The 25,246-nt window shown below is 38.4% G+C and overlaps 1 protein-coding gene across 2 annotated transcripts in view; it reads left to right on the forward strand.

The window, feature by feature from the left end:
• The window catches only part of LOC126753054 (polyhomeotic-proximal chromatin protein), a 425,206-nt gene that overhangs the window by 82,116 nt on the left and 317,844 nt on the right, over nt 1-25,246 (forward strand). For both annotated transcript variants that reach the window (XM_050464181.1, XM_050464188.1), the window contains exon 3: nt 24,992-25,115. In XM_050464181.1, coding sequence (XP_050320138.1) covers nt 24,992-25,115 — 124 coding nt within the window. The remainder of the gene's footprint in view (nt 1-24,991; nt 25,116-25,246) is intronic.

The following is a 25,246-nucleotide window of genomic DNA, read 5'->3' on the forward strand; positions in this document are numbered from 1 at the left end:
CAACTTGCACGGACGGACGGATGGATGGACAAACAGTAACCGGGGTTTGAACTCGTCTCATCTTCCTCATTTATACATTTAACTTATATCTATACCACTTAGTTTTAGGTGATACGTACAAACATTAGGTGAACAAAACTATTAAGTATAATCTGTCGCAACATGCTGTAAGCGTATAAAAATCTACCAATTCTATATGTCCACTGAAATACTATAAAAGAGGCGAATGGATGCTACTGATTAGAGATTTTTCGGTCATTAAGTGATTGTGCTCTACACAATGTTTATGATTTATCTGTACTTTTGAGCGATTACTTCGTCGCCGGTTGAGATAAATCGTTTCTTGACTTTTTTGTTTGGTTTTTGACCCTGACAGGTGAAGTATAATATCCGAATCTGTCTTATAAAACTATCGTATACTTCCTGAGAGATATCCATTGGCCATATGAAGAGAAATAAAATTATCGAGACAACATTTATTGACTGTCAATATGCCCCGTTACAGAAGAACGTTTACTCGCTTCATAATATGGTATTTCTTTCGCTTTCCTCACTCCCTATCTCTAGCTTTTTATTCCTATATTTTCTTCTCTCTGTAATACCGAAGCGTATGCGAATTTTTACGTTGTCTCAAATCCGTCATTGTTTGTATATTTCTAAAGGCTCTCACAAATAGACAACGCTATAGGATTGAGGACTATACCTAAAGTACATTTAGGTTTGCTGAGCACTAAACATTCTCAATATTCAGAGAAATACGTGAACCTTCGTCTTAACTGTATTACTGTTTTCAGTTGCTTCCTTTTACTGCCTACATAATTCTTGCTGTCAAGAGCTTTGTGACAATTTCTTCTCCGAGTGAGTGTATAATACGATAAAACACGCATGCAAATGTCGCACAAATGACAAAAAAAAGGAAATAAAGAGGACAATGGCTATAAAGCAGCTGAGAACGACACGCATACAATATAAATCTATGTATAACAGTAAAAGCAGCAACGCATCATCACCACACGCGTACACAACTCACCATCTGTCATTTATCTTCATCACAGTCAGTCAACAACGCCGCGCCGCTTCTTCACTCACTTCACTCATCGGCTTTGTTCAGCGATTTCCACGCGTCCTGCTGTTTCTGGTGTTCATTAGCATTTCCACCGTCGTTTAACGTCTTTTCCACTTTCCTCTTCATTCTTTATACTCTTCAACGGCGCTTGCATCTTTAATGACAGCTAATTTGTTGGATGTAATTGAAGTCAGTATTTCACAATGTGTGTGTGTGTATGTGTGAGCACCGTGTTTATTTGCGTGCTTCTAAGCTGCTGGCCCTTAATGCCACAAATAGTCCTGTATAGCTTAACTAAATGCGCTGAGTTGTAATTAAAAGGCAAAAGTGTGCATAAAATCAAATATTCATTATACGCCCTGGCGGGCCAACGCTATGTAGGGCAGTCATTGCGGGCATACTTTGGCAAATGCGATACGTGAATACTTGCAAACTTTTGAAGATTGATTTTAACAACTCTGCAGGACAAGTCGAAAATAAATTAAATAAAATTATTATTTTTATTTGCTGTATTTGTAGTGATGATTACTCAACTACGAATTACTTACTTAAATTCTGAAAATGGGAAAATTGACAGCAGGCAATTTTTAAAGTTTATATAACTGAAAAAGTCTTTTTCTACGCAAAATTATTATAAATTCGCTTGTCGGTGTATTAATTTCCCTCACTGGCGTTGTTTTAATGTGGAGAGCCTTAACTCTTTGTCAGGCATAATACCGGAAAATGTATATAAATAATAATTACACTCCAAGCATATGTCTGAAAACGAAAACAAAACAAAAAAAAAACAACTCAAAAAAGCAAAAAATATAAAACAATGAACGTTTTCACGCACACTAACACATCTGCCAAGTTGTTGATATGTGAAAACCGCCGAGTGTTGCGGTGCGAGTCCCTGCCATGGCCTGGAACACAGTGTCTGTATGAGAGGCGCCAGGAGCGTTAGGCAAGCCAGCAGTGACGCATGCAGCCAGCAGCTTGTGGGGTTTTTATGAAACAGTGCAGTGCTGTGTGGCACGCTGTTGTTGCAACTGCCAGTGGGAAATTGTTGTGGCATTTTGTTGCTGCTGTTGCACATGCACGCGCGCCAGCCAACGAAACTGACGCTGTGCAACGCAACGTCCAACTTTGAGCGGACATTTTGGACTTGCGTCCTTTCCACACGGTCGCTCGCATTTGTTGCCGAAACAAATAGAAGTGCTTTCAGCGCATTTTTGTGCAGTAATTGCATGCTACGCACAGATGCACGTATCAAAAACAACAACAGCAACAATTATAGTACAAAAATACGTAAAAATCCTGCCGTTACTTTATATTTTATGTTTTTGTTGCACTTTTTAATTGTGATTTTATTTTGTTTGTGTGTGTTATGCTTATGCATATGCGGTAAAATGTTTTCCTTTGAGGTAAATCCTCTCTCATATTTCGACTATTTCGTAATAGCTGCGTTGTTGCAATTAAAAATACAATGCGCCCAGCCAAATTAACAATTTTCGCTTTCCTCGAGGGATAACTTAATACGTTTGCGTAAAAAGCTCTTTTTGTTTTTTGTTGCTAGGTCTTGGCTATATATATAATATATAAAAAAAAGTTTTTTTGGATCACTTTTTCTGACTATTTCGATTTTTTAAAAATAATGAAACTAAAAATTTGGGAATGGGGCTAGTTCCAACCATAGACAAGCCTATAAAGAAGACTCTATAAAAATTTCAAGTAAATCGGTCCAGTAGAACCTGAGAAATCGTGGGTATCGTTCCGAAAAAGTCAGTTTTGAGAAAAACGCGTTTAAAGTTTCGCGTAATGTCTTTTGTTCGATTAGTTCCGGTCGAACCAGTTTGGATGCCGGGTCAGAAAAATGCCTATATCTCCGAAAATAATTTGAATTTTGAAAAATCCTCTTGTGCACATATTCTTGAATAGTTAAACTTTGAAAATATAAAAAAAAATCGATTTTTTTTAATTCTAGACCAGAATACCTCCTTAAAAACGTGTAGATAAATCTTTTGAATTGTTTATTTTCCGATAACTCCCGTTACAACTACTCATTTGACATAAGCGAACATTATACGGTTCTCTGTAGTTTCTATAAAAATCGTAAAATTTAAAAAAGTTGCTGTGAAAAGGTAAACCTGACTTTGTGTGACACTTCTCTTTGAGATGTAAATTATGTTTTATATGAAAAGAACGCTGTTAGCTACATATATTGTTGTTGTTTTACCGTTATAAAATTAAGCCAGTATGTTTCGGGACTGACCCAGCGATGAAGATTATATCATAGATCTCAGGAATTCTTCGTGGATAGTTAAAACATCATAACAAAGAATGCCAATAATTCTTAGCATAGCTTATCGGTCGCATTAGAGGCTATCACCATTCTTTTATAGCATTGACAGACGGCAGCGTTAAACCAGATTAATTGCATTTTTCGGGATTAATTCAGGATTTTTGTGAGATTTTCGTTGGCAACATTGTTAAAAATGGCCAATTTTCATCTATTGTGAATGAAATACAAGCAACCCTGACAGCTGTTTATCAAATTCTCAATATAATATCAATAAAACTTCTATGTTATGATGCAGTTTTAAAAATAATGTGTTGATATGTTTTTGTAATAAAAAATGGTTTTGTAAAAATTGGTCGGCTAACAACCGTAATGTTTATCTTCTATCAATTTTCATTGAAAATATTGTAAAAAGGACAATGAGGTGTTTATGAGAGTTTCAAACTCGCATAGCTGCCGTCTGTCACCTACAAATTTGGATCTGATTAAGTGCGCAGTTAATCCGGATTAACGCTGCCGTCTGTCAAGGCTATTAGATGACTAATTTTAATTACAGCCTAGTGTTGTATTTGGCGAATGGCCAACTTATGGGTAGTTTATATTAGTTTTTAACTATTTGAAAGGTGTTCACACTTTGGAGGACATCACAACTGGCTAACGACCCGAAATGTAATTTAAATGAAAGTACATTTCATCCATAAGAGGGTCCGAGTATAAAAAAAACCTGATGCTATTCAAAAGACGTAAATATAGTATAGATAGAAACAATTTACAGACTAAATGACGGTTAAAAACGGAAATAAATGTATTTTATAAGAAAACAGCATTTGAAATTTTATGGCGTTTTCTTCTTCTTTTTTTATTGACGTAGACACCGCTTACGCGATTATGGTTAAGTTTACAACAGCGCGCTAGTCGTTCATCCTTTTGGCGCCAATTGGAGATTCAAAGTGTATCCTCCATCTTGCCAATGTAGTGGAAGTTTTCCTCTTCCTCTGCTGCCTCTTCGTCGAATACTTTTAGAGCTGGAGTGTTTTCATCCATTCGGACGAAATGACCTAGATAGCAAAGCCTCTGGCTCTTAATTCACTGAACTAAATCAATGTCGTCGTAAATCTCATCGTTCAATCGACTGCGATATTCGCCGTTGCCAATGCGTAAAGGCTCATAAATCTTCCGCAAAATCTTCCCTAACATCGACTCATCAGATGCTGTCATCGTCCATGCCTCCGCACCATATAGCAGGACGGGAATGATGAGGAATTGTAGAGTTTGGTCTTCGTTCATCTAGGGAGGACTTTACTTCTCAATTGCCTACTCAGTTCGAAATTATTTGGAAAATAGTTCTTCTGCTTTTGACTTCGAGGCTGATATTGTTGTTGGTGTTAATACTGTTTCCACGATAGAGGAAATTATCTGTATTCAGTTCTGTAGCTCAAATGATTTTCTCCAGGAATAGATTGAAGAAGTTACACGAAAGAGAGTGGCCTTGTCTGAAAACTCGTTTGGTATCGAATGGCTCGAAGAGGTCCATCCCGACCCTAACGGAGCTTTTGGTATTGCTCGGCGTCACAGCCGTTTTACTATCCGCAGCGGAGAGCTCACCACCGTGGATCCGCCCCTGAGAAGAGCTCTATATGTAATTTATAAAGCTACATATGTACATATGTATGTATATATTATTTGTTAATATTATGTTGAATTACAGTCTGAGAACAGCTGTCATAGTTATCACAACTATGCGCCTTTCCCACCTTGTTTTTGTCGAAACAACGAAAACCTTTTGTTATTTGACAGCACAATCGACGAGCGGACAGTTAATAATCTCCCGAAGTGACTATCATTAAATAGACTGCTGCGACTACTTAGCTACACAGATTATTATTTTTTTTCACACACAGCAACAAGGTAAACACTAGTTCAAGAGCAGTCAACTTGGCATTTACAACATTTCATAAATACTTACATACACATACATACATGCTTACAAAGCTATATTTCCTTTCGAAGACGAGCCTGCGCAACGCTTATCGCACTCAACACAACTCTGCTGTAAGCGTCTCCTTCAATCCCACCATGCTTCTGCTTTGAATATGTGTTTATTATGTAGATGCCCGCGCGTCGCTTGCGTCTTCGCTGAAACTGTGAAATTTTCGTTGCAATGAACGTTTAATTGTCTTTCCGTCTGTACTTTGTCACCCACACTTAATTGCTCTTGCCTGTAATTGCTATTGCTGTTGTTGCTCTCATGTTTATTGTTGTTCTTATTATTGTTATATGTTTTTTTTTTGTTTTTTGTTTTTGTTGTTTTTCGTTACTACAATTGCCACTGTTTTCATTATCGCCGTCGCAGCCATTCACATGTTTATTCGGCGCTCAATGTCAAAATAAACTCGCCGTCTGCCACAGCATTCCTGCAAGCCACACATACACACTACACACCCTGTCGCACGTTTGCATCATAAACAAGCGTTGTAGCAGCGCCGGCGTTGCTATCAGCATCATCATCTTACTAACAGGCGCTCGATTCATCGCGCATTTGCCGCGCATTTCTGTGTTTGTTTGTTTGTTTGTCAAGGCGAATGACAGTAGAAGTGGCGTTTGTGTCATGCACACACATACATATGTATGTATGTGAAAATAAATATTGTCACACTGAAACGTTGAAGCTTCTGCACTTTTATATTTAACCAAAGTAGTCGCTTACTCTATTTACTTACATAAGCACATACATACATATGTACATACATACATACATATGTACATACATACATACATACATACATACATACATAATTTATTTATATGAATTTGTTGCCAGCAAAGACAATGACTGCCACGCCACGCATGTCAACGACCATTTTTCTGCTCATTTATTTGAATTTGTACTTCGCGCTCAGTTTACTCATCGTCTGTTTGCTTTGCTTTTCCATTTTCATTATGGCCTCCATTTCCCTAACGCATTTCTTGTTTTTGCTGTTGTTTTCCCAAAACCCTGGTAATTAAAAAGTATACATATTCATATATACTTACATATGGATATACACTACATATGTATATGTATGCACTTGTTTTTAACCTTTGTTGTAGGTGCGCTCCTGATAAGTCACCAGGTAGTTAAGTCGAGACTCGTTTTTCTTAGTTATGAAACAAAAAAGCGCCAATGAAACGAAGTATCTCATTACAGCAGTGCAAATATTTGTAATTACTACACAAATGTACATACATACATACATATTTACATATTATATATAGTATGTACATATATATAAGTATATAAAAAGTATATAGATATGTAATTCTGTATAAAATTGGTGTGAGGCAACGGCTTGACTGATTAGACTTTGCTCTTTGTCGCAATTATCAAAACTATAGAAAAAACCGGTGTGAAATATTTGAGAGGCAGTCCTCTTACCAAACAATAATTTTATTTTCCCTGTAGTACATACACAAGCATAATCTGAGACATTTTTTAAGTATACTTGTTATACTTATTTGTATAAACTCTGCTTTTCAAATTATGAATATAAGGTAAGTCAGTTCTCAGACCAAATTAAGTAGGTGGAGAAGTCTACTTGACGCCTTTCTTGTGTTATTTATGCACAGCACAAAAAGTGTTTCATATCCCTGAAGACAGTGAGGAAATATTACAGGACTTTTTCATCTTCCTTTAAGCGAGCTCAGTCTACTTCTAAGCTTCTCTACGGTTTCAATATACATACATTGTACAAAAAAGTACCTGAAAATTGCTAATAAAACACAAACTAATTATTCATCAATACAACGTGCGTTCCAAAGCAAACAGGACTTAAAAAAAAAGACAGAACAAATGGTTTTTTCGGCAAAATCAATTTATTTTTTTCAAAATAGTCTTCTTCTGCTTCAATATACTTGTAACGTTTTGCACGGTCAAAATGCATCACGAACGAGTGTTCCAGCTCGTTGGCCGGTATGGCCGCCAGTATGCCGGTGCAAGCCTTTTGAGAGCCTCTATGTCTGCTTAACGCTTTCCTTTACCAATTTTAAAACAAAATTTAATGTTGGCTCTTTGTTCGAAGCTCATTTTCGCACCGATAACACAAACATACTGACACTTAAAACGCAATATCTCCACTTCCAATCGATGAAATGTCATGAAATTCTTACTGGACAATCGATAAAGATAGCAGATTCTAACACATCAGCCGACATATAGATGGCGCCACCAGGGGGCGCTAGATACAAAAAGTTCTGTTTACTTTAATACCCTTGTCATTTATTTTTCGCCCTCAAAGTAATCCTCCAGATTTAACACTTTTCAAAGCATTTTTCCAGGATCCTCGAAAGCCTTTCAGATCCTTCAGTGCATTTTACTCGATCTACTGAAAACGGGTTCCACGGATCGAGAATTTCAGTTTGGGAACGAGAAAAAATCTCACGGACCCAAATTTGGTAAATACGGTGGTTGATTGATAGTACTCATTGGGTTTTTGGCTTTAAATTCAGTCACAATCGTGGCTCGATGCGACGATGCATTATCATCGTGTAAAATCCATCCAAAATACGGAAAACAGCAACATTTTTTGCTATAAGAATGAAGGAGGTAGGAAACTGCGTCATGATATAAATAACTTAAATAAATCAGACTACATCCTCCCAAGGTTGGATTTTAGTAGTTTGCTTTCAGCTGAGAATACTCTCTTGGAGAATAGGTTCAGTAGGCGAGCAGTATAGTATCTCATTCTGTACATACGTTTCCAAAATGGATTGCTAAAGTGGGATGGGGGTATACTCCGAGGATCTTGGTATCTCACTATCTTTAAGTCTACCAAACTCAGCTATCATCTTCCAAGCGGAAGTACTAGGCATAACTACGGGCGAATACAGAGAGCTACCACATATACAGATATCCAGACGGCATTGCTGGTTTTGTCGTCGCCAAAGATAAACTCCATCATGATCAACAAATGTAGGTAGGTTTTAAGCTCACTGGCACGTCAACTCCACTTGTCCATAATTTGGTTTCCTGGCCATAGGAATAAGAAGAAACAGACGGGTTCCTCAGGTCAAGAGTCTCTCTAGATGAGTTTGAGGTGAAGAAACGACTGTGATGGCGAAGAACGATCAAAAAGGCTCTAAATACACAATTTGAGCAATTGCCATAACAGGGTATAGCCTATCGTCAGCAATGAAACGAGATAACAATTTTTAAAAGTCTTATGAATAGTGTATCAAAATCGGGCACTTAGCTTTAAATGAGTCCGAAAGGTAAGTCTACCCACCTAGCTATTAATCCGATAGTCACAAGCTCTAACCTGCGTTAGTTCTAACGGATTGTGCATGGAAACATATATAAAATGTCTGTCTATTGAAGGTAGTAACAATGGTCGCTCGTTTTAGTTTATACGAACTTCTAGCTTTAAAAAAGCAGTCCCTAAAACATTTCTCAAAGAAAAAATGGGTATCACAGGGATATTGATTCACATTGTCTACAAATCAGTAGATAAAATGGTGGAATTATCGTCATCTACGGAAGAAACTGTCTAACTTTCATGGTAATTATAAACAAAGTCTTTCTGTTATGACAGCAGAAACCATAGGTCATACATTAATTTTGATCTTTAAATTTAACCTTGTCTCCAATATAAATAATTAAGCGAGAACCCCTTAATTTAGTGAATTATTGAATTGTGTTTTAGTTTAATGCACACCTGAGCTCGATTAAAATCTCCTAATCAGCACCTTAATTTAGTCAATTAACAAATTGAATAGATGTAAGATTAATTAATTACACGAGCAGTCTGAAGCACCTACTTAATTGACTAGGTCCTGCCTTTGTTAAGAAAAATAACACTTTTAGCCATCTTCCTTTAGTTTTTGATTAATAACTTTAATATCTACAATCATTTACTCACACAATCTCCATTAAATATAACAAATCTCATTAAGCTAAAAAGCAATAAATCAAGCAGCAGCGACTGGTTGTCTGTCAGCAAGAAATATCAAAACATTAACGTCAACACTGTCAACTGTGACAAATGTCAATTGAAGGTTTCTTTCATTCGACAACAATGCTAGCAATTAACGAGCTTGTATTTAATTATAATATCAGCAAACAAATTCGCTCCGCGTCTTTATGTAGTTTACGGCAGTAATCATAATTTCGTCGACAGCAATTAACAAGAGTACGAAGCATTGGCGCTGATGTGATGTGATCAAAAGCAAAAAGCCGCTATTTTTATGACTGATAGAAACTCATAAATACAGTCGAATATATACCAATATACAGTTACTAGTCTCCACCGTCACAACAAATTAGATCATCGCTGAAACTCATCACAAAGCAAAGGTTTTCAGCTAATTCAGCCGCATTCAGCGACATTTGTATTTCGCATTTTGACAGCAACTTGTCAGCCGTAAGCAGGCAGCGCCATCATTGCTTACGTCAGAGACGCACAGTGTGGCTCTATGGTGCTATTCGTGTTATTTACTCAACGTGAAAATATTCATTTTTATGCGCTGGAATGCGACAAATTGAGTTACAGAAATAGTTTGCGGATGGTTGGCTCAGAGTTGGTGGCTCCGACTTCACGCTCGTGTTGACTGGCTTTCAGTGCGCGTTGAGTGCAGTTCATTACAGCCACTATTTACTCGTATTGACTTGGCTGAGTAACCGACTGACTAATCAACTGCAGCACTTACTGACAATCCGACCGACGAATCGGCCGACAGTCTGTCTGGTGCGTGAGTGCAGATGCACGCAACAATAATTTCCACTTAAACGTGGTCACAATAATTGGAGCAAATGCACGTGTATCTAATTCTCTATTTGCCTTGGTATTCGCCCATATTGTTTTTATAATTTTTTGTTTTGTTTGCTGTCTTCTTTGGCTTTGTTTTTCCGCATAAGTAATTTTACTAATTGAATTTAATTTGTTTTGTAAGTCGTTCCAATTTATTTTCATATAAATTTGCTCCCATTGTTTAGTCAGTTTCGTGGTCATTGGCTTTGTTGGTTTGCTTTTATGTAAATGTTTACGGTTGTTCTGCAGGTTTTATTTGTTTAGTCCAGGGTTACCACATATTTTCATGAATCCACGCCTTTGCTGGCGTTTATTAAGTCATTATTGATAATTTGTTGCTATTTTCGTTGACATTTATATTTGTTTCAATAAATATTAGTTAAGGTCTCTCGTTGTCATAAATGCATACATACATATGTACTTATGTATGTACATATATGTATGTAGTTGATGAAGTCCCCAATACTTTGGTGAAGTTCTTTTTAAATGTCTTCAATTTGTTGAACGAATGTTTTATATTTGGTTGACACTGTTCCAAATTATTTTGGATTTGTTATGAAAAGAAGAAGAAACGCGGCCAACACATTGCCTCCACTTACTTTCAACTCCGCCCTCTATTGCTGAGTTTCAATTGGATGTCGCTTCGGCACTTATTCCATCACTATATTAATTTTGATTTCCGGTGATCTAATTCTTATACCTGCATATAGAATCATCGATGAAACTAATTGGATATCAAATGTTCTCAAGAGTGTATCGGGTACTTTCAATATAAATTTACTAGAACTCTTAAATTGAAATCTTTTATTTTGCATATTTTTTTCTTTCTAAGGCTTTTCGTTTGCCGTGGTCGTCATCAAAAGGGGGTCCCTCATCCGAGGCTGGTTGTTACTGTTCATTGGGGGTGTTTTTTTACGTGGCGGGTCCCAACCCAGCGCACAACCCTATGTAGGGGGTTTCTAAGGCTTAAATACCTCTTTTAACTACTAAACCATTTGGAATATAACTAAGGCGAAGACTATGGCGTAAAAAAATGTGTTCGCCTGTGCTTTGAAATACTGTAAAAGACTATAGGAACAGCGTCTCTTGTTATAAATGGATCAAACTGTCCATTGCATCATTAATTTGCTCTTTTTCGAAAGGGTGATCCATTTCATGGTTCCCTACTTTTTTTAAGAAAAAACACAGACACTTAAAATTTAATGGGGAATTTTTATAATAATTCGAAAGATGGTCCATCCGTTGAGTCCAATGTTCGATGACTCGTTTGAGAATTCCGACTAGTAACTGGCAAATGACACGCGTGATGTTTTGCTCCAAGACCTGAATCGAGCGCGATTGTCCGCATAGACTTTAGACTTTACATATCCCCACAGGAAAAAGTCTAACGGTGTGATATCACACGATCTTGGTGGTCAATCGACCGGCCCAAAACGTGAAATTATCTGCTCACCAAAGCGTTCTTTCCATAGATCCATTCTTGATAGATGCGATGTGTGGAAGTAGCACCGTTGTTGAAACCAAATGTCGCAGAGATCACGAGCTTCAATTTCAGGCATCAAATAGTCGATTACCATGGCGCGAGAACGGTTGCCAATGACGGTTACGTTCTCGGCGGCAACATTTTTGAAGAAATATGGACCGATGACTCCACCGGCCCTAAAACTACACCAAACCGTTGTTTTTTCTGTAAAAAATGACAGCTATTGAATCTCTTCAGGTTGCTTTTCCTCCCAACAGCAATGTTGCTGGTTTACAAACCCATTGCGCCACAAATGGATTTCATCGCTGAACAAAATTTTTCTCGAAAACGTCGGATCTTCTTGGAACTTTTGAAGATATTATAGAGCGAAGCGATGTAGCTTGGGAAGGTCGAGCGTGTTCTGTTCTTGCACAAAATGTATTTTGTACGTTTTCAATTTAAGATCTCGACGTAAAATGCGCCAAGTTGTTTCATACGTCAGCCCGAGTTGCTGCGAACGGCGACGAATCGACTCTCCACGGTTTTCGTGTACACTCTCAACTACGGCTGCTATATTTTCTTCACTGCGTGCTGGGCGCGGTCTATTCGCTCGAATATTATCCAATAATATATGTATGTTGGGTCTCAAGATTGGTGATGGTGTTACGCATAGTACGTTCAGTAGGCCAATTATGTTGACCTTAAGTCGAGAAGAGCGCCCGAACTCACATTCCTTATAGAACATGAATTATCGTAATAAAGTTGAACGATTTGTAAACGTTGTTAAGGCGTAAGTCTTTCCGTAATGAAATTCTAAACAATCCTGAACACAAATAACAAAAGAACTTTGACATAACTCCCTCATGATCTGTCAAAAAAATGGCTACTGAAAAAGTAACTCTACTTGTATCAACCGTTAGATGCTATAGTGGTCCAATATCAGTGGTTAGATCGACTTCTCAAAAATCCAAGGACTAGTTTGCGTATATACTATGAACATATCTCGTCATGCTTAGCATTCATAGAAATACTGGGTCTCCTGGATCTTACAAACTTAGTGGCAAACGAATATTCCCTGTTCAGGGTTTAATTAGGTTATGACATTTGGTTTAAATATTGCGCTTAAATCGAATTTTCCATCACTTCATATTCTACTACAGATTAATATTCATTCAGTTTACAGTACAAAAATGCATAACACCAACAATAAATGGTGCCCATAAATTTGCCAAAACCCGATATTGAAATGTTGTACACATCAAGCCGTTCGCAACAATAAATAAAACAATCTCAAATGGCCTCAATCCGTTAGCGAGCGGTGAATCTCATTTGCTGACAGACAATTTATGAGCGCCGCAAACAGCGTTATTAATGCAATGCCGACTAATGTGTCATTATATTGTATTTACATACATACAACAAACAACTGTGCTGACATACAAAAAATAAATATTTACTCGATGACCGTCAACGTATATGTATGTCGCTCTAATAACTACATAACAAATGACGCTATTCATAATTTCAATTTGCCTGCTATATATTTATACACTCGCAACATGTTGCACAGAGTATTATAATTTGGATACCTAGCTGTTATTTGTTGTTGTTGGTTGTGCCCGAAACTAGTCGATATACCTAAATGTTTAAAATATACAGGTATAAATGATAGAGATGACGAAACGAGTTGAAATCCTTGAGAAGAAATTGTGATATCGTCACGTAGTCTGTGGTACTTTGAGGACGTTAGTATTGCAGATAGGCGAAATCGGTTATTTAGTAAAGGGCACGGAGGTGTTGAAGTGTTGTTCTTCTTCTTTATTAGCTTAAACACCGCATACGCGGTTATAGCCGACTTTACAACAACGCGCCAGACGTTCTTCCTTTTCGCTATTTGGTGCAAGTTAGAGATTCCAAGAGCAGCCAGGTCCTTCTGCACTCTTTTTTCTCTTGTAGAATTTGGTTTTTGTTTGTCGAGGGAGGACTTTACTTCTCAATTGCCTACTGCAGTTGCACCTGTTAGTGTCAAGTTCCAAGATAGACGAAATTATCTACGACTTCGAAGTTATGACAGTCAACAGTAAAGTGGGAGCCAAGTCGCAAGTGCAACGTCTGTTTGGTTGATGCCAGGAGATGTTTTATCTTGCCCTCGTTCACTACTAGACTCATTTGCTTCGCTGCCTTATCTCGTTTGGAGAAATATAATACTCTTATTAAAAATTATGCCTTCTCGCTTCAGTTCTACATTTCGAATTATTTTCTCCAGCAGTATATTGTAGAAGACGCACGATAGGGAGTCGCCTTTGTCTGAAACCTCGTTTGGGATCGAACGGCGCGGAGAGATCCTTCCCGATCCTGACGGATCTTTTAGTGTTGCTCAACGTCATCTTACACAGCCGTATTAGTTTTGCGGGGATTCCAAATTCAGACATAGCTGCAAAAAACAGATTTAAAATCGATGAAAAGGTTGTGTGTGCCGATCTTCTTTTAACGGGATCTAGCGCATGTTGAATATCTGATCAGTTGTTAATTCTCCAGGCCTAAAGCCACACTGATAAGGTCCAATAAGTTTAATCTTTTACACACCATATAGAACTTGCGTTGTTCAGGAGGCTTACCCAACTGTTGTTGGCGCAGATTTTGGGGTCCTCCTTTTGTGTGGATTAAGCAGAGCGCACTTAAATTCCAATGGTTGGGCATGCTTTCGTCCGACCATATTCTACATAAAAGCTGAGGCTTGTTCCTTATTTGAATAGCTCGGCAGGTCCATCGGCTCCGCCGCTTTGTTGTTCTTCAGACGGGTAACTTCGAACGTTCGCTCCATCGTCATCGATTGGGGAATCGGGTTCGCCGTCTCCTGGTGGTATGCTTTCATGGTATGCCATTCAGCAGGCTGGAAAATGTTCCCTCCATAATTTTAGTATGCTCTGAGCATCAGTCACTAGATCACCTTTGGTGGTTCTGCAAGAGTATGCTCCGGTCTTGAAAGTTTTTGTTAATCGCCGCATCTTTTTCTATAAATTTGGAGCATTAACCCTGTCGTCCACCTTGTCTATGCAACTCAGAGAACATATTTTTCTGGTAATGCTATTTCGTGACTCCTAAAGTTGGAAAAAGTTGGGTCAATGGCCCTGAACCCTATATACCTAACATAATATTTTCAAAGTTCCGTTCCATCTAGAAATTTCATATTAGTTGTGTCTGTTGAATATAACAAAGGTCTCAAAGTCTTATGTACATATACAGTTGTGTTCAAAATAATAGGAGTGCATCACCATATAAAATACGAAGTTATGTTTTTTAACAAAAACAAGAATTTTATTCATTTATTTTTTATCCACGAATTGTTCATTTTATGCAGTCTTATTATGCATTTTTAAATCTTTAGTAATACTTTGTGAAAGAAAAAAAAAATATTATTTACATAAAAACCTCAATAATTCGATATTCAAAATAATAGGAGTGCATCACAAAATTCAATAAAACTAATAATAAATTAAAAAATTGGAAATTATGACTAGTATATGAGTTAGTTTAGTTAATATTTAGTCGAGTAACCGCCGTTTTTTATTACTGCAGCACATCTGCGGGGCATGGAATCGATCAGATCACGACATCTTTTCAGCGGGATTTGCTGCCATGCCTCCTGGACTGTGCTCCATAATTCCCTTGTATTTGATGGCCTACTCTTAGCTACACTTTTTTAATATCTGCCCATAAATTTTCTATCGGATTAAGGTCAGGCGACTGAGCAGGCCACGACATAACCTCAACTTTATTGACCCGAAACCATTTCTTTGCAGATTTACTTGTATGTTTCGGGTCGTTATCTTGTTGAAACAACCACTTTAAAGGCATATTCCACTCCGCGTATGGCAGCATAACTTTTTTCATTATATCCACATACACGTACTGATCCATGGTCTCTTTTATTAGATGGATTGGTCCCACGCCGTTGTACGAGAAACTTCCCCAAACCTTCACTTTTGCACCACCATGTTTGACAGTCTTAAGGGTGTATTGCGGATTATATTCCGTACTTGGTGGACGACGGATATACTGCCTAGACCCTGTGCCACCAAATAAAACTACCTTACATTCGTCTGTCCACAAAATATTTCTCCATTTCTCCGGTTGCCAGTTCACATGTTCTTTGGCAAATTGGAGCCGTGCTTCAATATGCTTCCTTGTCAACAATGGAACTTTTCGCGGACTCCGCGCAAATAAATTACATTCCAGTAAACGTCTACGAACTGTTACGTCACTATTATCAAGATCTAGACGCTTCTTTATTTCTCTAGACGTCGCTTTGGGATCTTCTTTAGACGACTGGAGTATGCGTCGATCGATTTCTTTGGAAGTTTTACGTTTTCGTCCACGAGTTTCGGGTTTATTTTTGTAGGACAAGGCATTTGATATCATTTGATCAGAATACCCGAGTATTTTTTTAATTTCTTTATAAGTTTTCCCGTTTTTTTGAAGTTTTTTAATGATTTCACGCTTTTCGTCGCTGCAGTGTTTTCCTCTACCCACTAATTAAAATAAATGACTTATCCTTTAAAAAATACCATGGTTTTTATATTGTTGTACTTACTTTTTAGTTTTTTACAGAATTTGTTTAAATAAAAATATATTATACCACTTGGTAGCTGACTATTTTTATGAACAGCGCAATTCAGTGACCGACACAGATATGAACTCATAACATTACAAATAATGTAAACAGCTGAAGTTTATGCTTTGTGTTTTACTCGCGAAATACCGTTAAAAATATTTCTTGGAAAACGCTTGGCGTTCATGTTTTGACATGATAAATTTTTTGGATTAAATATTTTTCTCAGGGGCACTCCTATTATTTTGAACACAGCTGTATACTTATATTAAGTTCTGTATTTTTTACAAATTGCGAGAGTATAAAATTTTCGGCTGCATCTGAACTTCGCCTTCCTTACTCGTGTTATTGAATTTTTATTTTATGTATTGCATTATTGGAGTGTTATGTGTGTCTTTATCGGCTAACTGACAAATCTTTATCTCACAAATGTAGCATAAATTCCATTGTAAATCAACACGAACAATTCGACCAACTGGCAATATCCGGTTTTAGTGGCGTTATTTATTGCATGAGCGCTTATAACTCATCGTACCTACTAACATACTATGCACATATTTACTTATAATAATGACTTTATATATACAAATGTATATAAACGCAAGTGTGTATATGCAAATTCTGTTTGTGTTTGTTTCGCTAAAAAGCCTCACTAATTTGTTTAGTCATTTGCATTTGCATTTACAAGTATTATACTGATAAACCCACACACATACACACACAGACATATGCACCTTCCCATTGCCACACGGTCTGTTCGCCTCTGTGTCCGTCTGTTCGCGTCGTTGCGTGAGTCAATAAAGTGTTGAATTGCCATACATTTTTAATGGCATCAAATTAGCATTGAAACACAGGAGAACACAGTGAAATTCTACATTGCTAAATATTTACACAAAACACGATTAAAGTGTGCCTTTTGTTTCGAACATTATTGATTTAATGACGCGAAACGCACATCCATACAAGCTCAAGCTTAATTACTGTTGAATTGAGTGGTTTACATAATCATGAAAATGTTCTCTTTCAACGTGATACTTCATTTGTTTGGGGGCTATAGGAAAGAAGAAGTCAGGCAACCTTAATTTTAGTCAGGCGGCAATACGTAGGAAAAGAAGACCTAATGAAAGTCCCATTCTCGAGGAAAAGTATTTTGCTTTGTGTTATCATTAAGTCCTTGAACTACATAATGGACAAGCTTGGAACTATTATCTACAATTTCAGGTAGGTTAAAATCTTAAAATTACCTAATTTATTCTTCAAAATCTATGTCGTCCTTCTCAAAGTAATCCCCTTTGGCCTTAATACATTTGTGCCAACCTTATTTTTCCAATCCTCGAAACAGTTGTTAAAGTCAATTTCCAGAATAGCCTTCAATGTGCGTAGCAATTCACGTTTAATGTTTTCAATTGACTCAAAATGGTTTCCTCGAATCGGCCGTTTTGAGCTAAACCAGGCGAATTCGGTGGTTGCGATGCGATATTTGTTGAAAATTTGGATATTCGGTCGATTTATCGTCTATTTCCAGGTCGTAAACATCGATGTCATCTCCAGTATTTCATGACATTCTGGTAGTCGAAGAACCGAAGTAACGAAGTACCGAAGAATTTAGGTATTTGTTGAAAATGTGCTAAAACGAAGAAAATCTTTTTACTTTGCGGCAACAATTGTCGCATCGCTGCCGAAGGATCAGTTAGCCGTTTTATCCATAACATGAAACTCAATCTTAAATTTCAAATAGTTTTACGATGGAGCGATGGAACGATGAGCTGTACGAGTTATTCGACTACATTGACATAATTCAGAGAAAGAAAAAGTTATCTGTTACGCTAGCTAGGTCATGTTTTCGAAAGGAACGAAAGCGTTCCAGCCTTGAAGGTGTTAGATGCGGTACTCGCTGGTGGAAGCATAGTAGAGGAAGAGAAATATCTTCACACCGCTGGAAATTTAAGGTGGAGACAGGCGTGATTTCGCTTATATATTCAACTGGCGCCAAACTGCGAGAAGAATAAACCAAAGGCCCGCTATAGTGGGTTTAACTCAATAAAGGTATTGTCATACATCCGGTGTTCGTCGAAAGCTGGAGTTGAGTTAGCCTCTTTATCTATAGCTTGAAGCTGAACGAAAAAATTGAAGTACACAGATTTTCACCTCTTGAAAACACGGAAACTTTGCATAACCAAAAATCCGCTGTCTATACAGCTTTTAAGTAGGAACCTCAGCTCCAACAGAACTAGAGTATGTACAACATTCGTTTTGTTTTTACGTGAGTACCTGCCGACGGCGGCCTTACCCCACGTTGCTTAAAAGCACATAGATCAAAACATGCTTCTTGCAAGTATTTTTTTCCACCTTGGTCGGGTTCAAGGCTGATCTAAAACCTGTGGCATACTGTGGGTTCGGCACCCGACCGCAGTGCGATTTCACACTGAATTGACTTTTCAGTTCTACTTGCCTTTAGGTTTAAGCCACAGCCACAATGAATCTCCCCAAAAGCCCAAACCCAATGAGCAGATTAGAGCGAACTCCTCGAGCTTACTGCTTCCTGTGGTAACAGATTTAAGTCATCGGTCAGACCTTGTAGCTTTTGCTACTACCAGTTGAGCACCCATCAAACTCAACGACTTGTGACATTTGTCACTTGAACTTCTTTTTGTCTTTTCAGTAGAAGCAGTCTCATTCAAAGTCTTTAATATCAGTCCAAGCTGAGTATTATAGCACTATTTCTGACAGGACTATGCCGAAATTTCGAGGCAAGTCAAAAAGCAGACATAGTGCATATTCTACTCCCTGCTTGCTACGGAAAACTAGAGTATAGACAGTAAGTTAGTTTATTCCTCAGTTGAAAGTTAATATTTTCTGCAAGCCGTTCATACAACCGGTCTTTCGGTGGCTTCAGCGGTGATTTCTGTTCTTGTTCACAACCTTGGCTTGTAGGGCATTATCAAAAGATAGCGAGAGGTTTTCTGGTCAACTAACGACCACCAAATATTCCATAAACGTAATGAGACTGTGCTGAACTCATTATTTACTCATTCATTAAATGTTATTTACATTTATTTTTTTTCTTGAATACATTTTGAAGCAAATTAATTTCTACCCCTCTTTGGCGCATACTTTAATAAACTCATTAGCATGCAAATTAACTGAGAGCGAAGAATAAATACTCGTAAACATCAGATGTTGTCCAAAGCTCATTTCACAGCGGCGACAGCAGCTGGGAGAGGCGAATTGAGCCACAAGCAAGCTGCTGCACTAAAACTTGATGAACTGCTCGAGTGCCAAAGTTGAAAGACTTACACACAAACATATACACTTGCGTGTGTATATAGTTATGTTTGTTGTTGTTTATATGCTAAAAATACTTCCTCATTTCGCTGACCAGATTTACTTCCGGTTCGATCTAAAATAGCTTAGCAGGTTCGTGTGTGTGGAAGTTCGTTCACATATTATTTTAGTGTTGGCTCCTCAGTGGCTGACAAGTACTCGTATGCGGTTTACCTTTTCCTGTGTGCCCTCGGTGGCTTAAAGTCAGTGAATTTGCACTTGCAGCTTGAAACTTTTCCACACACTCACTTGATTTCGGTCCGAACTTTAGCATGTTCTCCTGCATACGAGTTTACAGGTTGATTGCCGTTGTTGTTGGTATACATATGTATGCTTCCGTAAACTTTTTCAACTTTCAGCTTATCGCAAAGTTTTGTTTAAGCACTATAAGTTTTGCTGTTATTGCCGCAACAATGCTCAACCTCAACCCCGATCACCAAACCCCAAACTCTAAACTGCCAACTCACTGTCCTTCGAGTGCTACTGTGTGTGTGTGTGTGTGTGTGTGTGTGTGTGCGGAATAACCAGCGACCTCCGGCACCTCATTTGCCAACAACAACTGGATCGCGTTAGTGGTGACTGTGGCGGTGGCGCCGCCGACGCCGTGCAACCTGACCGCCTGTCCGGCTCTGTGTGGCAGCTTGTCTGCTGCTTACTCATTACACCTGAGGGCTGACTATCAAGGTTTACCGTTTAATTTCTGTGTTTTATTATGCACCAATGTTGTTGCTTTTATTGTTTCTTCATTTTTTGCCTTTTGTGTGTTATTGTTGCTGCTTGCACATGCTTATATTTGTTATTATTTTTTCTTACCCACATTTATATATGTTTGTAATCTCACCTGCATCACATGCGGCCTAAAGATATTATAGCTTTACGGTATAGTTTAACGGTTCTTTGTAACAACAATCCGTGATTTTACGTGAGTACCTGCCGACGACGGCCTTACCTCACGGTGCTTTCAAGAAGCACATAGATCACAATGCGTTGATCAGCGGCCCAAATTATAAATGCATTTTGCACGTATTTTTTGGTTTCAACTGGTCTAGATGGAAGGGACACCTTGGTCGGTTACGAAGCCCATCTAAAACCTCTTCGAACTTTGGGCGCTCGGCCGGACTCCACACTGGATTGAATTTTTCGAATCAAATTTTGACCGCGGACGCAAATAATTTCAGACATGCACTGACCGCCATTCACAGTTGAGCTATTAACACCTTCACCGACTCTCTCCCAGTGAATTGCGTGCTTGAAGTCAAACCATCACCCATTGTAGACGAAGAGCTCGAGTTGCCACGAGAAACGAGAGCGCAGCTTCGTTCTGGAAACTGTAGTATTTTAAACTCCTACTTATCTAGAATAGACCCTGACATATCAAGCATAGTCCAGCGTGTAAGGAATCTCCGCATCACACTTGCCACCACTTTGCATGCCCTGCTAACCCCACATGTCTGACAGCCCCGTCAAAACAGCACGTTTACTGAGCCTACCGTTGAATCACGTCGATTACAACTCATCCAATCCTTACCATCCTAACGAGGGTTAGGTGCTAGTTACAACAACAACAACAACAACAATCCAAATTAGTATTGGATAGAAAATTGTCTCCTCAGCAGCAAATTTTTAACCAACCACAAAGCGTTCCATCTCTTAAAAATACGACTAAAAAAATCAGCATCCATTGAAAAGTCGAATTACACAATATTCATATTTGCTTGCAACGCCATCAGACTGTATGGCTAAGTACCCTCATATCTTAGAAACTCTTAAAGATAATCTCTCATAAAAACTTTTGGTTTCGTTAACACCAAGCACTTCCTTACTTTAGTGTTTTGGTGCTAACTAATAGGTTGCGGTTCCCAGCCGATTGCATTCCACGCTCATTGTCGCATGAATAACTTTTGTCATATAATTTTTGTTATTGTTTTGTGCTTTCTATTTATCATCCTAACCACAAAGTTTCCATTATGCTGCTGCTGCTGTTCATACAATGTTGTGCCTTTTAATATTGCTGTTATTATTTTCATTATTGTGCCACATCCAGGTTGTCACTTTTGTGCAGTTTTGTCTACGCCATTGTTGTAAGTTGAAGGTTAAATAGAACTTCTTGATTTTACTTGGCTCAGCCAACACCTTGCTGTTGGCCTGTCCAGCTCCTCCTTTGACATTTAGCTGGCTTATCAACGTCTTAAGGCTAAACTCTATGTGCTCTCAGTATATATATATTTGTATATAGCCACCGTTATGGTTATGTGGCTGCTCGTGTAAGATTTTGCTGTCGACCTGCACAAACTTTTTGGGCTCATTCAAGTTTTGCTGCCAGCAATTTAAGTTGTTCGGTGGCTTTGTGTTGATAGGCCGCAGACATTAGCCGCTCGAGGCCGTACGACTTACTTTACTTAAGAAACAAGCGCTTTTACTTTACCACCAACACTGCCACTTTGACTTCGTATACGCTTCGAACATTTGTTTTGTTGCTCTACTTTGTGGCCTTCTTGGCCTCTCTTTTGAGGAAAGTGTGAACATCTTATTTCAAGTACAAAAATTTATTTGATTTGATATCAAAGGTGTTATGTAAGGGCTTGTTGTGGTTCATCCGCCGATTGGCTGAGATACTCTTGGATATTGGGTGTTTTCTTATGACTTGCTGTTGTTTCTAGCCGAAGTTTTATTGTTGAATTAACTAATTAAAAAGTTATGCCCAAATATGTCAGGTGGTTTGCGGAATTTGTTGTGAAACCTGCTTGTTTATTGGATTTGTGGTGAAAGTTTGGTGATTAGCTTTATGAAGAGTGAGTATTTCGTGGTCCCATTACTTCGATTGTTTGAAAATTAAAAATAATTTACTGATAATTATGAAGTCAAGGTAACAAGCTCTACATACGCCAATTAACTTAATGGTCTCACCACACATATACCGCAATTAACTTAAGATATGATACGTTAAATGTACTGGAGATTCGAGGGGCTTATTTATTATGTGGAGCAAGTCAGCTTTTCAATACCATACACATTTGAAAGATTGCGGTGAATATTGTTCACCTTGGTGTAGAGGTTGAAAGAGCACACTGCCACTGCGCCTGCACCTATACCTTAGTTGGTTCCCCATTTTTTGGTTACCACCCTCAGCAGGGGTTGGAACGCCTTGAGCATATTTCTGCCGTGTAGATGCTTCTCATGAAATCCAATGCCCGTTTAGAGTCAGCTAAGAGCTAGTTTTATTCTCTCCATTTATCGAATGTCGCTAAGGTGGTCGTCTCTAATAATAATGTATGGCTTCGTAACATTTTCCCATAATCATGCTCATAAGTTTGGTTCGAGACTTCAAGATAGCCCAGAATTTTTGCTCTAAATACAAAAATTTAATAAATAATATAGGCCAATGTAGTTCTACCAGTCTACTTGTCGAAGAAATAATAGCTATTAGAACTTAGTATTCCGAAGTTTTTCATGAATGTTACCATGTTCCTACATCTCTGCTTGGCACTCATTGCAGATCCTGGCGTTTCTTATCCTTTCTTAACTTTTTTGGATTTCAATCCTTTTAAGCTTCACTTAAAATGTCCTTCCTGACTTTCCTTATCCTTCCGTGATCATTTTCGTTTTCTACCCTTTTAAACTTCACTTACAATATCCTTGCTTAAAACTCTTTCCATCGATTTTCCTAAATGACGGTGTAATGAAGTAGGGAATATGTTAGGAAGACAACTTCTTGAACTGCTGACATTATTCTTTAAGATTTAAGTTGTGCTCTTTGAAGCACATTCATTCTATTTTATTAGGATGACTGTAGTTCGGGCCTGTTGCTACGTAACTATCAGCAGTTGATAGGTTAAGTTAATCTGGTAGGCCAGTAAGTTACGCATAGACCAGTTTTATCCTTTGCGATAGCAGATGGAGTTCAATTGCTAGGTCCAAGAAGAAAGATGCTACATTTTTTTCCTGATGCCGTGCTCTAAACATTTCCTGAAGTCTTCTCGTTCTGTCAGCCCCATCCTGCGGACGTGTGCCGCCACCAGTCAGTATTCCCATCATGTTCCTACAAGCTCTTCTATCGAATCTTCGAACAGAAATTTTGTGTACTTGCTGCGATCTACCGTTTTATCCATGACTTTTGCAGTGTTGCACCCAGGTAGCTCGGGTTTTAATTTTGTTTACCTTGCTTTTTTCAAGATCGTCGTAAAGACATTGGGTTTCCCAATGGTGGTCATATTTTCAGATGTTAGCCATATACCATTCTTGGCAATTTCGCCCACTATTTCATTGTTGATAGTTTCAATATATCATCTTCAAATAAATGGTAACTGGATATTTCTGAGTCGGCTCAGAAAAAATATATACTTTTTAGTGACCTATGGTTTAGTCGTTGGAAAACGGCTTGCTATTTGCTTGCTTCAATTCATTCTCTTTAGGCCTGTTTGTTTAGGTCTTAGTGCTTACAGTTCTCCGCAGGCTTGGTAAGCGGGCTGTGATCCGCAACACAATGGAAAGTAATTTTCCTGACAGGCCTGCGTACAACCAGTTCGTAAAGCGACATCTACCGATTTATTAATAATATCGCAACATATTTTTTTCAATTAAGAAAGGAGGATTATGTTACGCTACTTTCAAAGCAACTTATATAGTATACGAGTGTAAGGCGGCAAATATTCAATTACACGAGCCTCAAAACCGGTCTACTTAACCTCACGTGCGGCACTCATTATGGCACCTTTTCTCTTTTACTAAATAATCTACGATTTCAAGAAATAAATTGATATAACTAATTGAAACAGCAACATGACTAATCGCATAACAAAATGTCAACTCAACATTTAACACACCTGCCAACAACGGCTCAGTTTCTCAGTCGCTCAGTGCTATTCAATTGTCAGTTGTTCGTGTGAGCGCTGACGTCACAAAGCTGTATGAGATTGTGTGGTGTGTGGTTATTCATGTTATTCATGTTGTTCTTGTTGTATTGTGACTTAATTAAACGTGAGGCGAGTAATTAGTTTAAATTGAGCTAAACCAAGGAGTTGTAATGGCTAACGGCCAGTCCGTCACTCAGGCACGCAGACAGACAGCCAACGAGGCAAGTGGTCGAACAAGACGCCGCACCGCAAATAAGAAATGAAAAATTCAAATTGCCTTTACATGTGCGGCTTGTTCGACAACGAGAACTGCCTACTTTGACAAATGCGACTCGCTCGGACCAGCTTGCCGCCTGCCTGCGCTTGCCACGGCAGACCGCTTTCCGGGCTTTCGAAAACATGTCGCAAAATAAAAAGTGAATTAATTTTGTGCTCACTGGCGTGTGTCGCCGTTTGCTACCGATTGCTTAATATCCTTATTACCATCTACAGATGTTTGTGTGTTGCTTGTCCTTAGCAAGTTTTACACATTTTTAATTTGTTATATTTTTTTTACCTCTGCTAAACATGCTCCTTAACTCATTCAACCGTCTTTTTTGTTCTCTTTTCAGCCCAACCGGTGCAACGTTGCGTACACAGTACGAAATAAAGGATTATTTATTGTCACCGGGTACCTGTAAGTGTGGTCTACCATGTCCATTGCGGCCGGAGTATTTCTTCGATTTCAATGCTCAGGTGAGTACCGTTGAAGTTAGTTTCAGCTCATATGCAATACATGCGACAAATGTGCCGTTTCGCCGCTGCAGCTGTTGTCCTGCCAACCGTTTTCGTTCGGAAGTTGCGGTTTTCTAGTACGAGCGGGTGGT

This window comes from Bactrocera neohumeralis, chromosome 2 (assembly GCF_024586455.1).
Source record: "Bactrocera neohumeralis isolate Rockhampton chromosome 2, APGP_CSIRO_Bneo_wtdbg2-racon-allhic-juicebox.fasta_v2, whole genome shotgun sequence".
Lineage (NCBI taxonomy): Eukaryota > Metazoa > Arthropoda > Insecta > Diptera > Tephritidae > Bactrocera > Bactrocera neohumeralis.